The 15,943-nt window shown below is 39.6% G+C and overlaps 1 protein-coding gene across 3 annotated transcripts in view; it reads right to left on the bottom strand.

Annotated features, from left to right (window-relative positions):
* The window catches only part of Ace2 (angiotensin I converting enzyme 2), a 52,477-nt gene that overhangs the window by 5,914 nt on the left and 30,620 nt on the right, over positions 1 to 15,943 (bottom strand). The window contains exons 12-19 of one of the 3 annotated variants that reach the window (XM_013506975.1): positions 14,192 to 14,290; positions 13,367 to 13,489; positions 12,819 to 12,991; positions 11,642 to 11,700; positions 9,637 to 9,737; positions 8,129 to 8,245; positions 5,928 to 6,122; positions 4,297 to 4,430 (exon numbers count right to left, since the gene is read on the bottom strand). In XM_013506975.1, the coding sequence (XP_013362429.1) occupies positions 4,322 to 4,430; positions 5,928 to 6,122; positions 8,129 to 8,245; positions 9,637 to 9,737; positions 11,642 to 11,700; positions 12,819 to 12,991; positions 13,367 to 13,489; positions 14,192 to 14,290 (976 nt within the window). In that variant the 3' untranslated portion in view covers positions 4,297 to 4,321. 3 annotated transcript variants of the gene reach the window in all.

The following is a 15,943-nucleotide window of genomic DNA, read 5'->3' as shown; positions in this document are numbered from 1 at the left end:
CAGTATGCATACAGATATAATATTAAAGTTAAATGACATTATTACACAATGTAGTGAGTATGTCTCACATAAATAGTATGCAATTTAAAAACTATTAAACAAATGGGGGATGCAAGACATCAAATTTAGCTCATTTATTTAAATTTTCTTCTTGGAAAATGTAAAAGTTTATGCAGAGTTTGAGTCAGCAATTTCATGAATCTATTAGCTTCTCCACTAGATTTCTGGCAACCTTGATTTAGTACAGCAGGATGGTTTTAAGTTATTTAATCAATTCCTCAGATGTGTCTTTTGCAGTACATGCTTGAGACTCTGAAATAGTCCCTTTTTGTGGAAGACAAAGTACTCTGGCCTCTAGCTGAACACAAGCACTTTAAGGGGAACATGACAGTAAAATAAAACTATTTGTAATGACAAAGACATAACATAGCCATGGTTAAGGTCTTATATTTCGTCAAACCCATGAATTTAAATAATTAACATGTGTTAGTGATTATAATAACAAAAGATCTGGTGCGCTCGTTGCAAAAGGATGCTAACGTGGAATTTTGATGCCTTTTCCCTTAGCATTCACCTTAACCATTATCAGTCATATCTCAGTGTAACCATGGCCTTAGTTCTAGGATTGAAGACTGTCATTTCACATTTTTTGAGTTTGGGGCTCTGGGGTTTCAGACTCATGTGACAGTGCAGTCTCTGTTTCAGGCTTCTATCTTAAAGATACAGAAGTACTACTTTAGTTTCTCATGGCTGTTCTAAAAGGTATTTTACCTTTAAACTTTTCCTCAGAATGCCCTCCTTTATGGCCTGCTGCTGACCTATAGGTTTTATCTCAGAATATTTCATTGTCTCTCTTATAATGTCAAGAAGGGAGAGGGAAAGTTTATGTGGAGGGCACTATTATAGTAACACAGCACCCCAATTAAGCCTTACTGCTATTTTTCAGATAAAAATTAATAGTACCCCCTTAAGAGACAGCCAGACCCTTTTTCATCCCACTCATTCTCTCTCCCATTGGCTAGCTCAAATGTTCCCTCTTGCTTATTTGTTTCCTGACACTTAGTGATTCTTGCGTTTTAAAGAGAATTAACACCTGATAATAGTCTTCTGCTTTTAAAAGAGGTACATGACCTTCCGTGTACAATGAAATGTAACTTTGAAAATAACCACTAGGACATCTATACATTCATCTATTGATTTGTTTAGCATTCTCTGGGTGCCAGGTTCTTTCCTCCCCAAGGGAAAAGGAAATACTCCTCACTGGGCCCACCGTTGGGCGGGGCATCAAGCATCCTACTCACGCAGGTGTTGTACAACACCAACCTGTTCCACACATTGCTGACCTTTCTTTCTGATCTCCCTCTTCAAGATTTCTTCCTTTCTCCCTCTTACTTTTGTAGATTTGATCTTTGAAAAATGTCTGCTTTATAACAAAAGTAATACATGCTTATTGCAAAAATTCAAACAATACAGGATTATTTGCTATGAAAAGAAGCCAAAGCCTTGCTTAGAAGCTCCAACAATTAAATCAAGCAAGAATTTAAGATGCTATGAGAGGTTTATCAGAAGATAGGTCCATTGATGCCGGGAGGAGCCCAATGAGGAAGAATGTTCATACTATTTTAAAATATTCATAATGATTTTTAAAATGTGTTTCAACTGTGCTTTATGGTGATATGCGTATTTATTGTTGTAATTTTAAACCAAGAGTCTGCTTATACTTTCTAAGGAGTGAAGAGAGATGCAGATTTGTGATTTTAAAACTTTCCCAAGGACAAGTCAGAGAGCAGATTCAGATAAAGCATTTACTATGTGAAATCCAAAAGTCAAACAGGAAAAAGTCAAACACAAAGTCAAGCAAAATTCATATCACATTAACTTGAGTTAATTAAAAAGAAAGGTTGCAATACAATAGACATAGAAAAAGTGGTTTCTCAGTTTTTATTGTGACTTGGGAGTGGGTGTATAAGGAAGAGATTGGTTCAAAGACCCCATCTTTACCTAAGTGGGGAAGGGATGGCTCTCAGATGAAGAAGAATAATTCATTGAGGAACATCATGGATGAAGAAGGCAGCACCTGCCCTTTCTAGCCTGATTACTTCCCATGTAGACCAGACCCCATAAAAGATAGTTAAATTCTCAGAAAGGAAACACTCAGAGAATAGCTTCAGATTCCATAAATAAATGTTCCTCAGGGCTCTGAGCGCCACATGGACCCATTTCTAAGTTTTCACATTTCTGGTTTCATTTCATCTCTGCTTCCTTATAGCCCAGGGCTCAGCAAAATTAGCCTGTGAAAGACGTTTTGTAGGCCACACTATCGCTCTATCAACCACTCAGCTGTACTTTGTAGCAAGAAAGCAGCCCTAGCCAGTATGAAAATGAATGGCTATGGTTGGATTCCAATAAAACTTTACGTATAGGCCCTGAAATTTGAATTTCATATCATTTTTATATGTCCTACAATATCATTCTATTTTCTTCCCCAACCATTGGAAATTACAAAAATCAGTGTAAATTCACAGGTCTACAAAAACAGGTGATGAGCAGGATTTGGCCCATGGGCCATAGTTTGCCAGCTCTCACCTTGGCCTGGGTACAGGACCGTCTTTGTAGAGTTGCCATCCTCTCAGAGAATGCTGTTGCACTAGTGTAGGACCACAAGCCCTACCTGGTAGGCAAAATGAGGACTGCACTGGTTAGAAAAACCCACAAGATTAAGTCAGGGAAATGAGCAGGTTTTCCTAGTTTCTGTGTTACAACTGGGCACTGTTGTCGATGAAACGGCTATGCAAATAAGGAGAAAATGCTATTGCATGCTCCTCCAAGCTATGGGCCCAGTGAATAGCAAGATGGTGAGACAGGCTGTACTAAGGAAACTTGAGTGGAGGGGCATGGGTCCCAGGCAAAGAAAAAGAAGTCTATCATTGCTACAATCACACAATTAAAAGAGCCTCAAATGACCCAGTCCCATTTGATTATCTTGAGGCTATTTTATAGGGGATTCTGAAAGTCATTCTCCCCTGACCTGGCTAACTGATTCACTATTACCATTATCACATTGAATTTAAGTGCAAAGTCACTCTAGCATTATTCTGGCCATAACATAGTATGATTTAATGGGTAAAGTTTGGACATGTTAATCTACTTAGTCTAGTTTTAATAAGTCCCCAAGTATGTGGTAGATGCTGTACTCAGAACTGGGCTAAGCACTCTGAAAAATATAAAAGCAGTACTGAGGTACTAGGTTTGGCTCCTAATTTGGCAGTGTATACACTCTGAACACAATTCTTTTTTAACTGGCTTTACAATTTCTTGGTCTAATATAGAAATTTGGGAATTTAGAATTCATCCTAAGTCATCTGGAGGTCAAAGGTTGCAGACAGTCAGGTGACAGTGTTGCCCATGGAAGTGAAGACAGAATAGACAGAAGCCCCAGTACATACATATGCAGAATACCATAGGGGTGTCTACATCTAATAAGTGTTTATTGAGCAAATGCTTTGTGCTCAGCACTAATCAGACATCGTGGCTAAATATAAAAATTTAAGAGATTGGGTGCTCACATCAGAGGTGGTTGGAATTTCCAATCACTCTACAGTTAAAGAAAAATGAAAGCAAGTTTCTCTCAGGCATATTCTGGGGTTTTATGGAGGTCTTGTGCTAGTGTTGTGTTCTCACAGACATGTTGGCCAAGAAACTTGAAAGTGAAAAGACAGCATCCCCTATCTGTGTTCCAGATTCTCCTTTCTTCCTTCTCTAGCCCTGCCACCTTGAAGAAGCATGGTCCATTGAAATATCACTGTGGGCACATTACTGTAGAGCTTGAATTAAGTTTATGTAAATAAAGCATGTCATCCTTCATCCTTCTCACTTGGATTAAATAAAAGTGAACAGTGGGTCCCATCTCAATCCCTGCAGCCCCACCAGTTTACCAGCATGGATTTTACAAAGGTCCAGCGCTTGCTCCCATGACATAGTGACATATCCTTTTTGCAATCCAACTCTAGTTACTCAACAGACATTTGCATTTCCACTACCCCTGGACAGCCTGGGAAGCCAAAGACATACTTCCTCTCTTTTATTCTAATATAAACATGAGGAAACAGAAGAGAAGTCAAGTTCTGAGGCAGAAATAAATACTGAAAGCAATATCAATAAAGATGCCCACTCCTCAGTCATAGCGTCTTTGGCCAACTTCTCCTGAACACAGCCATAGTTTTGATATTTAATGACATCTTTATAATTGTATATTTTCTATACCATGAAACTAACATTTGTTTATAATAAAATCACCTTAGGAGGAAAAAGACAGCTTTTTCTAAAATGAAGTCTGAATATCCTCACTGTTTTGGAATCCTGTATTACTTTCTCCTTTATCAATGTCCACAGAAGAGTAAGGGTTCTCTTCTCTTTTTGTTTGACTTTTCCTGTTAAATAAAACAAAGTCACCTTAATACAGTGATGTTGGAAGGGTACCTTTCACTGACCAGACTGATAAAGATCAGAAAATTTGATGATACGGGGTTTGGATTGGGGGAAAAGCTTTCATAAATTGGTGAGATTGGTATCCACTGACTCACCCTCTATTGATGACAATATTTATCAAAATTAGAAGGGCACACTGCCTTTGAAACTGCTTTCCTGCTTCTACAATTTACCTTGTAGCTATATCAGCAAACACAAGGAACTACCTTTCTTAAGCCATTGCACCATTTTTATGGACACAAATATTTGGAAACAACATAAAAGCCCAGCAATAGAGGACTGGTTAACAAACTTACAGTCTTTCTATAAAATGGGAAATCACATTTGCAGAAAAAAAGGGAAACTCTTTGTACAACTAATATGGAAAGATCTCTAAAATATATTAAGTGGGAAATAAAAATATGCAGAACACTGTACATAGTTTGCATGTACTACAAAAGGACATATAACTATATACAGTGGTGCCTTGGTTTACAAATGGTTTTGATTGCAAACAAAGTGGTTAGCAAACAGAAGCATTTGGCAAAATTTTGTTTTTGTTTGTGAACTCTGCATTGGGTGAGGAACATCACCACAGCCATCTTTCCCACATGAACATGAAGGGGACCATCTTTCCCAGAATCACGGGATGAATTAAGTTCATGAACCAAGGTGCCATTGTATCTCTAAGAAATGGATAATTTTGGTTGGCTTTAGTAAGCCAACTTGTAGGCAAAGAATAACACAGACTCTTTATGTGTCCTTTTGCATTTTACTAAAATTTAACTGTATGACTACATTACCTAGTCCATGTCTAATTTTTTAGGTGCTATAAAATGTTATTAAACTATTTCATAAGCTTAACAAAGGTCAGTTCTTTCTCAAAGTGAGAAAATAATCTAGTGGCAAAGCAAAACTAGAAATGAGATTTCAGTGAACTTCGATCCTTAACTCAACAACAAACGAGATTGCCCGACCATGAACTAAGATGACATGGAGTTTGAACTCCCCAAGGCGGGACAAAGGTGACTAAAGAGCAGCACTTGGAAGCAAATATCAGAGCTCATTCTTGAATGACTTGATAGTTTGAGCCCATCACCCAGTCTCTAGTGTCACTTCTAGACTAAGAGACACTCAGCATCGAGGACAATTCTCCAAGCCCACCCACCCGTGCTGAGCTTGTAGTGCCTCTCTGCAGCAGAGAAATGACACCATGGCTGGGATGAAGCTTACTAGAGCACTAATGAACCCCAGGCTAGATACGTACTCTGTGGGATTGCTAGGCAGGTAAAGTGCTGAAACCATCTGGTAAGTTTCTAGGGAATGCATCGGAATATTTTCAGGTGAAAACTTGTCCAACTAATTGGCCTATATAACCTGCTATTTGTGGCACATTTACCAATTGTACCCCCTAAATCTTTCTGTTTTAAGATAGGTTAAGTCTAGAAAAGAACACTTACTTCCTTCGATCTCTGATCCCAGTGATGACTAGGATGACAATGCCAAGCACGACCAATCCCATCACAACTCCAAAAACAATCAGCCATATGGTGACAGGTGGCTCATAAGGAGGGCTAAGTGTTGGATAAATCCCCAGAAACTCCAGACTGTTATCATCCAGGCGGAAAACATCATTGATACGACTCCGGGACAACCTATTCTCAAAAGCAGAATACAGTAAGCAGGACATTTAGGCAAAATAAAATTGTGTACAGTTATTTACTTCTTAAATCTTTGCAGAAAGATTTGATAAGGCTTATCATAAGAATATATCCCTTAACATAACAATGAAATCGAAGTAGGTAATCACATCTAAATGAAGATAAGAATTGTTGACAATTACGTACCTTTCAGACCTTGTAAGAGAAATGAAGTTTGTCAATAGCTTGATTGGAAAATTGTATTACAAAGGTGCAAATGTGCACATGGTTGATGTTTGGGCGTTTGTGACTTACTGCTTGTTAAAGGCAAAGTTAGCATATTTGGCAATTTCCCATTTGTCAGTGCATCTACAACCACTTTATACAAAATAATGGAAGAGGACAATTGGATATCCCTCTTCTACAAATGATTCACAATCTATACCCAAGTACCGGTAAGAGAATTTTCCAAATAAAATGGTTGGTACTTGGCAGCACTGGGAGTTACACAGGAAAGGAATCTTTGCCATTTCTCTGGCATTGGTATGGGAAATGGTTACATTTCATGGAAAAAAAAAAGGGTGAGGATTATTTTAAAACAAAAACAGTGAAATGGAGGATATTCTGAATTGAAGATCCAAGTGTCTAGAATCACATCCTGCTACCCTTGGGAACAGCCCAGGTCCGGAGGTCAGAGTCCACCGGAGAGGGCAGGAAGTCAAAGTGGAATGAAACATGTAACTCCTGCCAACCTCAGGGGATCATTTCTCAAGTCATACTGGGAAAAAAGTTTGAGATCCCCTTGTAGCTTGCAGCTGCCTATCCAGGAAGGGAAGGTTTTTTTATGATGATCTCAGCCAGTATTTTTTTCCTAAGACAAATACAAGTCTTTCGGAAGTAGTGAGCGGATCTGTGAGTGTGGTTGGGTCATATAGCCCAAGCAAGCCAGGTTGTCTAGGCACACCCTGCCCAGCTGGTCTTAGATCTGCTTTCAAAGGTAACCAGGACTCACTGATGGAGCGCAAAAGGCTCATCTAGTGAGCTGCCCAGTAGCAGTGGGTATACTAAGCCTATTTTTTAATGACAAGGGCACCAACTACAAAGTCAATCCACTCTCCCTTCCTGTTGTCTTGTAGGAAGAAGCCAGAGAAGTTAGACAAATTATTTCTTCTAAGAAACTCACTGCCCATAGTAAGACTTTTGCCTAATGTGGAGGACAGCCAACGTCTAAGGAATCCCGTTGCCTACCCAGTTTCAGGCTTTGGACAATTACATGAACCCTACATCACTGTCCCTATAGCAAATGATAGTAACACCTGCCATGTCTCCTCTACGCTTAGCATTTGTCATGCGTGCTAGTCTGGCTGTCTTTAGCCAGCACCTACTTCTTGCCTGAGAGCATTGTCAAACCACAAAATATGCCCTGCCTGCAGGCCAGAAATGCTGGGGAATTAATGTCACCTGAAAGCAGTTTCCAGCCAGCCTGATTAGAGGGGATGAATAAATACCCCATCTTTCTCAGCCTTCTATGGAACAACTCGGGTGCACATTCTACAGTCCCCAGGGTTGCCTGACAGGATTGAGCTCTAGTTACCAACAGTGGTAAATTGCTTGATACGGTATAATCGATTGTTTTCCTTCCCTTCTCATTTTCCTACCAGTGCCTCCCAAATAAACTACTTATACTTAAGTTCTTGTCTGAAGGCCTGCAACTGGAGGAACCTAAAGGAAGACAATTCTGTTGCTATTGGATTCTTCTGGAATTAAAAGCCAAATTTGGGGCTGGGGATTTAGCTCAGTGGCACAGCGCCTGCCTGGCAAGCGCGAGGTCATGAGTTCGATTCCTGGTACCGGAAAAAAAAACAAAAACAAAAACAGAAAGCCAAATTTGTGGGACAAAGTAAAACATGCAAATGACTCAGAACAATGCCTATCACACAGAAATGCACACTAAATATTAGCTATCGTTGTTTCATTGGTTAAACCCTTCACCCTCATACAATTTGAAAGTAAAATATCACCTGATAGCATCTTCAACTTCACTTTTAGGAATGATGTCAGATATATTATTAGGTGCGGTGACAAAGAAGGTGAAGGAGATTCTGGGTGTCTCATCGCTCACCCATACATCCTCCTCCCTGTGGAGAAACAGAAGGAACATCATTCCTTGTGGCACCTAGGACACAATAAGGAAAGTGAAGCCTTCCCCTGCTGGCGAAAAGGAGATTAGGAGAGGCTCACAGGATAGATACAGGGCAGGGAAAAAAAATGGGGGGATACAATTTTCAAAAAAAGTTAACACTGCCTAAAGCACATGAAATCAACTACATAAAAGTTTGATATTGTTTTAGCCCTATCTGTTCAGTTATGATGTAAAAGCCACATCTTTTCAATGACGAAAAATATTCCCAGCTGAAAGGATCAAGAGAATCAGCAAGGAATCATTGGTGAGCTAGGATTGCGATAAGCTTTGTTAAGGCTTTGATATAAAATGTCCTCCAAAAGTCACATGTGTTCAGAGTTGGCACTTCTGGAAAGTGATTAGATCATGCGAGTGCTGACCTCATTACTGATGAGGTCAGAGCTGAATGGGCTCTTAGGAGGTAAGGCCCAGTTGGAGGAAATAAATCACTGAGGGCACGCCTTTGAAGGGTATATCTGGCCCCTGGATCTTCTCCCTGGCTGCCATGAGGTGAGCAGCTTTCCTCCACCAGGCCCTTCTGCCATGATGTGTCTGTCTTGAAGTCAATCAACCATGGACTGAAACTCTGAAACTATGGGCCAAAATGAAGCTTTTCTCCTTTGCACTGGATGTGTCAGGCATTTTACTCCAGCAATGGGAAGGTGACCAATACAAATATGGTGGGCAGAATCGCCCAGTACCACAGACAGGGGTGGTATTTTTACATTCCCTAACAGGCCCCAACCAGCAAAAAATGTTGTGTTTAATCCATGGCTGAAGTTTTTGGGTATTTTTTTAGGTAAGTAGCTGTTAATATACAATGTGACAAGATTGTGCTCTCATAACTGTCAGAGTGATCTTGCTTCATGTATCTACTCAAATATTAGTGAGATTCTTTCTGACCACTTTGGTTAAAACTTAACATCACACACACACACACACACACACACACACACACACCAGCATTCCCTAGTTCCTTTCCCATTAGAAGTTATTACCATGCAATTCCACTGTATTTCATTTATATATTACACACACACCCCAGAATATAAGTTCAGTGAAGGCAGAAATTTCTGTTTCCTTGTCTTGCAGTGCTCAGTGTGGGCAAGGGCATTTAAAGAAGAGCGAGCTGATAATTAGAACAGAGTCCTTGCCATCCACAAGACAAATAAACCACATCCATCCCTAAGTGGAGTGACCCAAATTCCAGGATGCCAACAAAGTTCAGAAGTTATTAGGAGGCTTTTCCTAATTTCACTTGAGGAAAGCTTAAGCAGAATATTTCCTCAGACTCTAAAGGGAAGGAATTGCTGGTTGGAGATCTTGAAAACCTAAGAATGAACTCACCTGAAAGGAACCGTCTGGTTTTTTACTTTTAAAAAATACTCTCTCATGGCATATGCAACGGATGACCGGAACAAGTACATTTCATTAGCATTCCATTCGTACTGCAAGTTCAGAAGAAAAACACTGTTCAGTAGGGACCATAAGGTATATTTCACACCTGGTATTCCTCAAACATCATTGTTACTATTCCATTGGGCTCAATAGTCCTTTCACTTTAATTTTACCTAAATTGGCATAAACAGCCTGAGCAAGGTTTATAGATGGAGTCAGCCCAACGTTGGTTTTGCTTAAAATGTCTATACTGTGTGGACAAAGTTTTATGTTAACAGGAAGTTCTCAGATACATATATAAGTACAAAAAAGAAATTTGAGATTTAAAGAAAAAATAACATGTTCTAAACAACATGGTGACCCATTCTTGTTCTCTAGTTCTAAACAAATGCCTTGCTTCTTCGCACAGCTTTTGAAAAACTTGCTAAGAGTGGGAAAGCAGTCGTTCTTTCCTCCAGCAGCTGGCAGTAGAGATCAATGAATGGCACATGATTCATTTCTCCCTTCCCTTTTAGGACAAAGAAAAAAATGTATAATAGGATTTCACAAAAGATTTGTTACATTCACCTCAGCCTGGTTTTATTCAGCTTTGGGGAGGTGAAAGTTACCTGATAGTAACAAAAATACCATTAGTATTGTGATTAATGATATTTTTATACTATTTTCAGGTTTTAAAACTGTTTAAAGGCTAAGTTCTCAAAATAAGGCCATATATCTAGTTGACATTCACCACGAAATAGCTTGAACCTGCAGCTATTCTGGCCCCAAAGAGTATATGTGCTAAAAGTCCAGTTTTTGGTCTTATCAAAGCAGAGTGTTGCTCAGTAAATCGGCCTTACACTGTTCCAACATCAAGGTCTCCGAAGACTATTTACCAATCCCTCACTGCATGAAAAGAGAACCTGAGCACACATGTTAAGGGAGAAAAAGACAACTGGGAAGGATCTTGATTTGTAACTGTCTTAAGTTTTCATTTTCTTTTTGGTATCAGGACTCAAATTCAGGACCTTGCACTTGCCCGGCAGGGGCTGAGCCACTGAGCCATGTCCCCGGCCCTAAGTTTTCATTTCCCTACTCCTGTGCAATTTATTTTGATATCTTGCTTATCTATAAAAATTATCCTGAAAGTGTGTTTGAGTCTTGAACATCTCAGGAAAAGTAAGGGGGTAGAACACAGTCTTCGGATCTATACAATGAGACAAGAGTTTTCTGTTGCACCTTGGACTATTTTATCTGCTAGTCCCAGGTTGACTTCTAGACCTGAAAAGCCTTGGTGTTGGTTACCAACCCCACTCAGGCCTCTTATCTCTGTCTGCCTGGGACGACTTGTCCTCTCCGCTTTCCGATCAAAGCTAGTACTGCACTTCCTCAGACTGGATCACCTGAGATAGGTGATCAAGAGCAAGCAGTTGCTGAGGAAACTAATTCACATGAAGGTGTAAATAATAAGACTCTCCTGTAAAACACTTTGTTACCCTAATATGCATCTGGAAGTCAGTGGTTCAAATGTAGCTGGTCTATGGACTACACTCTGAACAAAACCAAGGTATAGAAGATTTACTAAAATAAACAAAATGACCTGTAGTCATACTACTTCTAAAAACAAACAACCTCTCAAAATATCACATCCTTCTTCTTGACTACAAGTAACAGTGCTGAGTGAAGTGGAAGATTGGATATTTGACAGTTAAGGATTGGTACAGATGTGTTCACACTGATCTGCATAAGCCCTTCAATGTAATAAGTAAAAAATAGGCATTGCCTATCCAATAGTAAATGAACTAGTAAAACATCAAAGTGCTGAAGGCCAGAATCTAGGGTTTCGAGTCCTGAAGAGAAGAACCATGTGGCCTCTCTTCCTTTAGACAGATCACACTGGAATGGGCATATTGTGTGCTATTTAAGGGAGAAGAGTACACTAGGAAATAACAGGTGCTCCATCCAGGATACTCACTGCTTTATCTCCAAGAGCTGATTTTAGGCTTATCCTCACTTTGATGCTTTCTCCAGAATCTGATTAAAGAGAAATCATGGACTGTTGGTTTAGGTGTCAGATGGACCATATGTGCTTATTTCCTTCCTCTCCTAAGGTCCCACTAAAGCGATAGTAAAGGAATTTTGTAAAGGTATAAACATACCTTTGGAAAACAGAAAATGATAGGAGAGGAGTAACTGCTTTTGAGGGAATAGGAAACCTTGGTCAGAAGCATTACGGACAGACCCAAAAAGAACCAGAGAATCCCAAAGAAGCTTAGCATTCAGGTAGTGCTAAGGGTAGGAAGCGGCTACTGGAGTGAAAATGTGGGGAAGGAACAGTAAGGTGTGGTGAAAGCCTCTCTGGGGAATAGTTGATCCTCCCACCTGATAGGCCCTTGCTCAATCATTGGGAGACTGTGTTCCAGCAAAACAACAGATCATCCAAGACAGAAGACCTAGAATCCAGCAAAGAGTGGATTCAGCCCAGGAGAAAGACAAAGACATAACCTGGGAGGAAAATCATGATCTAGATTGGGACAGGAGGGTGTAAAACTCCAAGAGGGAAGTTTCTAAGAAGAAAATGAGACTGAAAAGAATAGATACATTGGAATAATTGGAAAAAAAATAGATGCAATGTAGATAGCAAATTGGATATGACCAAAATATTACAGCAAGTAGAAACACAGGGGCAAAAAAGTTACAAGATATAAGATAGGATACAAGAGTACACTGCTTGATTCTGCAGGCAGAGTGATAGAAACATCGATAACTACTTTAAAAGTCATGATAAGGCTTTACTGCGAGAGAGAAGTGTAGGTCTAAAACCGACCAACAGCAAAATAACAACATAAACACAGTGTTTAGAAATATAAAAGTAACTTCCAAAAAGAAGAGATAATAGCCTTACATGTTTATTAAGTATTTGTGTTTGAAGAGCAAGATTCAAGTGTAGCGGACCAGAAACAGTAACACTCTTTTATTTTAAACATGAGACTAATAAAACACTCGAAAGAATGTGGAGTGAAGCCAGAAGCAGGTTCTACACAGAGAGAACACGTACTCATCTGGGTGACAGGCCCCCTAAACAGGGCCCAAAGGACACTAGAGAAAGAAGACAGAGAGTGATGCAAAATATGGGGACTCAGCGTACTCACATGGACTCCACTCAGTGCTCCACCCCACAGAAGCATTCTTGTTCTGGTCTTTCAGCCACGTAAACAAGGGCTCAAAGTAGTTAAGCAGCGGTCTTACATCCATATTCTTTGCTCCTACAACATTTTCCAACGCTAAGGTCCAAGGCTCTGATTTTCCAAGTCTCAGCATGTTGCTAGATGAAAAACAGAGAAAAGCAGGGCCCTTTGAAAGTCCAGACATATGTATATTTATATTTATGATCTGGGGTTTACTTTCCTTGATGTGGCTAAACTTGCTCCTGGCTGATACGAAAATGAGGCATATTAATGAATCCTTCAATCTCGTTTTCTACTTACTACAAGGAGAGCTGTTTAGTATGGCGTGGAGAGAGGAAGTGGCCCGCCCAGCCATCTCATGGTCTAGGTTTTTGTCTGATCACAAATTAAACATGTGCTTTGTGGAAGAGAAAATTTTGAGATTCCCCAAAAGAAATCAAATTCAAAACTAGGCATAGAAATAAATGATACTGGATACTAGGAAAAGATCAACATTTTGAGGTATTTCTTACAGCAACTTCTGTCCAGCTTCTGTGGAATTTGAGATATCACATTTGTGCAGGGGGCCCACATGTTTAGCTGCTTGACAAAGGGCTTCCTGAAACTGGAACTGGTAGATGGTCCTTGTGTAATACCTGTACAAAAGACAAAGAAACAAAAAAGCAGCCCCACATTTAGTTACTGTGGTAGAGTCGTAGATTGGGGCAAATATTTAAATTCTGGGGCTCAAGTAAACAAAGAAATACTAGTCAGATCTCTCTCCAGAAAGACCCAATCATGAGTTCTACAGGCACATCACAATCTACTTGCATTTTATGTACCAGCTGATAAACAAGGCAGTGTAATTACACTCTTAGATGTTAGCTCACGTTTGTATTGTTTTGTAGAGTTACAGCCCTTTCATTTAGATGATGCCAATCAGTCCCTATGGCAGGCTGGCAATATTATTTCCATTTCACAAATAGAGAAACTGAGGCCCAACAAATTTAAGATATCGGGCTAATAGGTGAAGAATGCATGTTTTTAGACTTTAAGTTAAAAATGTTCATCACATACATGGTGAAACTTGGCAGTAACAAGAAGACAAACAAAATACTTCTTGTTTCTCCTGCTGATACTATTGATTCCTGGATGATGGGGAAAGAGCTCACAGGTGCTTAACCCAACTGATTGGCGGGTTACATTATATTGAAATTGATCATCTACATTGAACTTGGGGTAGGATGTGGAGATACAAAAATTATAATTATCACTTCGGTGGGACTTATTTCTCTGTTATTAGCACAACTGTGCACAAACCCTACAAGCTGAACAGGGAGAAGACAATGGTCATTTACCGGATGAACGAGTAATCATTAGAAACATGGAAGAGAGATGCAGGGTCACAGTATGTCTCATCGTGAGGCACAGGTTCCACCACTCCAACTATCTCTCGTCTTTGGAAAGAAAAACAAAGAGTGTTAATTGTGGATCAACCATCATGAGGAGGTAAAGTTGGGTACAACTAATGCAATGTCATCAAGCAATATTAGAATTGGTTGTCCAATGAAATAAGAACAGTAAAATATCAGAAAGTACACCTTTTGCATGGTTTGTCTTATTGAGTTCAACCAAAATATACTATTGGAAAACATCTATATCTTTAAAACTTATTTAATAAAACTCATAAAGCCCTGATAATTCCCTCTCAGGAACCATACTTCATGTGCTCCTGGCAGATATGATATTGTAAAATGGAAATCTTACTTACTTTTCAGAGCTAGCTCAAATGTCCACCCTCCTGAAACATGCCCCTGATATCAACCACCTTCTATCATGATTAACCCCTCAACCTCCCTTAGCTTTTTCTAGCTGTGTCTCCACTACTTGCAGTTAGTCACACACAACTCTTTCTGGCCTTAGACCCTTGAGCTCCTAAAGCATGAGGTTGTGTCTTCCATCATGTTTAGTTTCAATGGTAAACATGCTGCTTAACCTTAAGGAGAGACTTCATTTCTATTTGTTGAATGACTAAAGGAAACATTCATGTATGACTGAGTTACTTTTAATGTCTGATTCATATACCTTGAAAATAAACTAAGAGAGATCAAAAACTTGGTCAGCCAGAAAAAAAAGTATGTATTTGACATTGTTTAAAAGATATACATTTCTCCTCTATCGTTGTGGGTTGGTGTAAACAACAGAAGCAATACTCAAACTCAAGGAAATGACACACTCCTCCGTCCTTCCTCCCAAGCAAGATTTATGTTCATACAGAAAAATCTTGGAGAAAGAATGACACTGATTTAAATGTATAGATATGGAATCAAATGTAACACATGAGATCATCACTTCAAAAAGGAAAAATAAGAAAAACAAAGACAAAAATTACAAGGCTCTGACGTACGTGGTGGAGAAAATATTCTCTCTCTCTCTCTCTCATCTCTCCTCATAATTATTTCTCCAAATCCCATTCATTTCACATCTGTATGCTCCTGACATTGTTCAGGACACCTGGGATACAGTGACGTGCAATGTAGTGCTGCAACTATTCAAGTGGGTCACCAGCAGTTGCCTAACAATGCTAGTTTCTGTCTAGCCTGAAAGTCTCTCTTCTCTTCCGTACACACCTGATTAATTCTCATACCTTTCTCAAGACTCACTTTGGAAGCCTCTTCATATGACCCCACAAACTGGGCTTTGGCTCTCCCCCTAGACCATCATTGGGCCCTGTAGCCTTCCTTCACATCACACATTGCAGTGCTTTTATCCTCCACATCCTGCCTTTTATTTGACTACAAGTTGGGGGGAGTTAAGGACCACACCTGAAATGATTAGTGTTGGATCCCCAGTTCATTGCCCAAACTGTGAGGTCATCGTTTTTACTTAGAAAAATACATAAAAGTGAGTAAATTGATCATCTCCTAAATAATATCATAGTTTAATGAGTGACTCAGCCCCTATGATAGAGTATCAAATAGTGTCACCTGACTCAAGATAAGGGGTAGGGCAAAGGAAATTTTATTTGTGGAGATGGCACCCAAATGGAAACTAAAAGAATTAAAAGGAGGCAGGCAAGTCTATGCGTGTGCGTGTGCGTGTGTGTGTGT

The sequence above is a fragment of the Chinchilla lanigera genome, unplaced genomic scaffold (genome assembly GCF_000276665.1).
Source record: "Chinchilla lanigera isolate Chin_1 unplaced genomic scaffold, ChiLan1.0 scaffold00118, whole genome shotgun sequence".
Classification (NCBI taxonomy): domain Eukaryota; kingdom Metazoa; phylum Chordata; class Mammalia; order Rodentia; family Chinchillidae; genus Chinchilla; species Chinchilla lanigera.
Note: the sequence above shows the minus strand (reverse complement) of the source record. Positions and strands in the feature narration are given on the sequence as shown.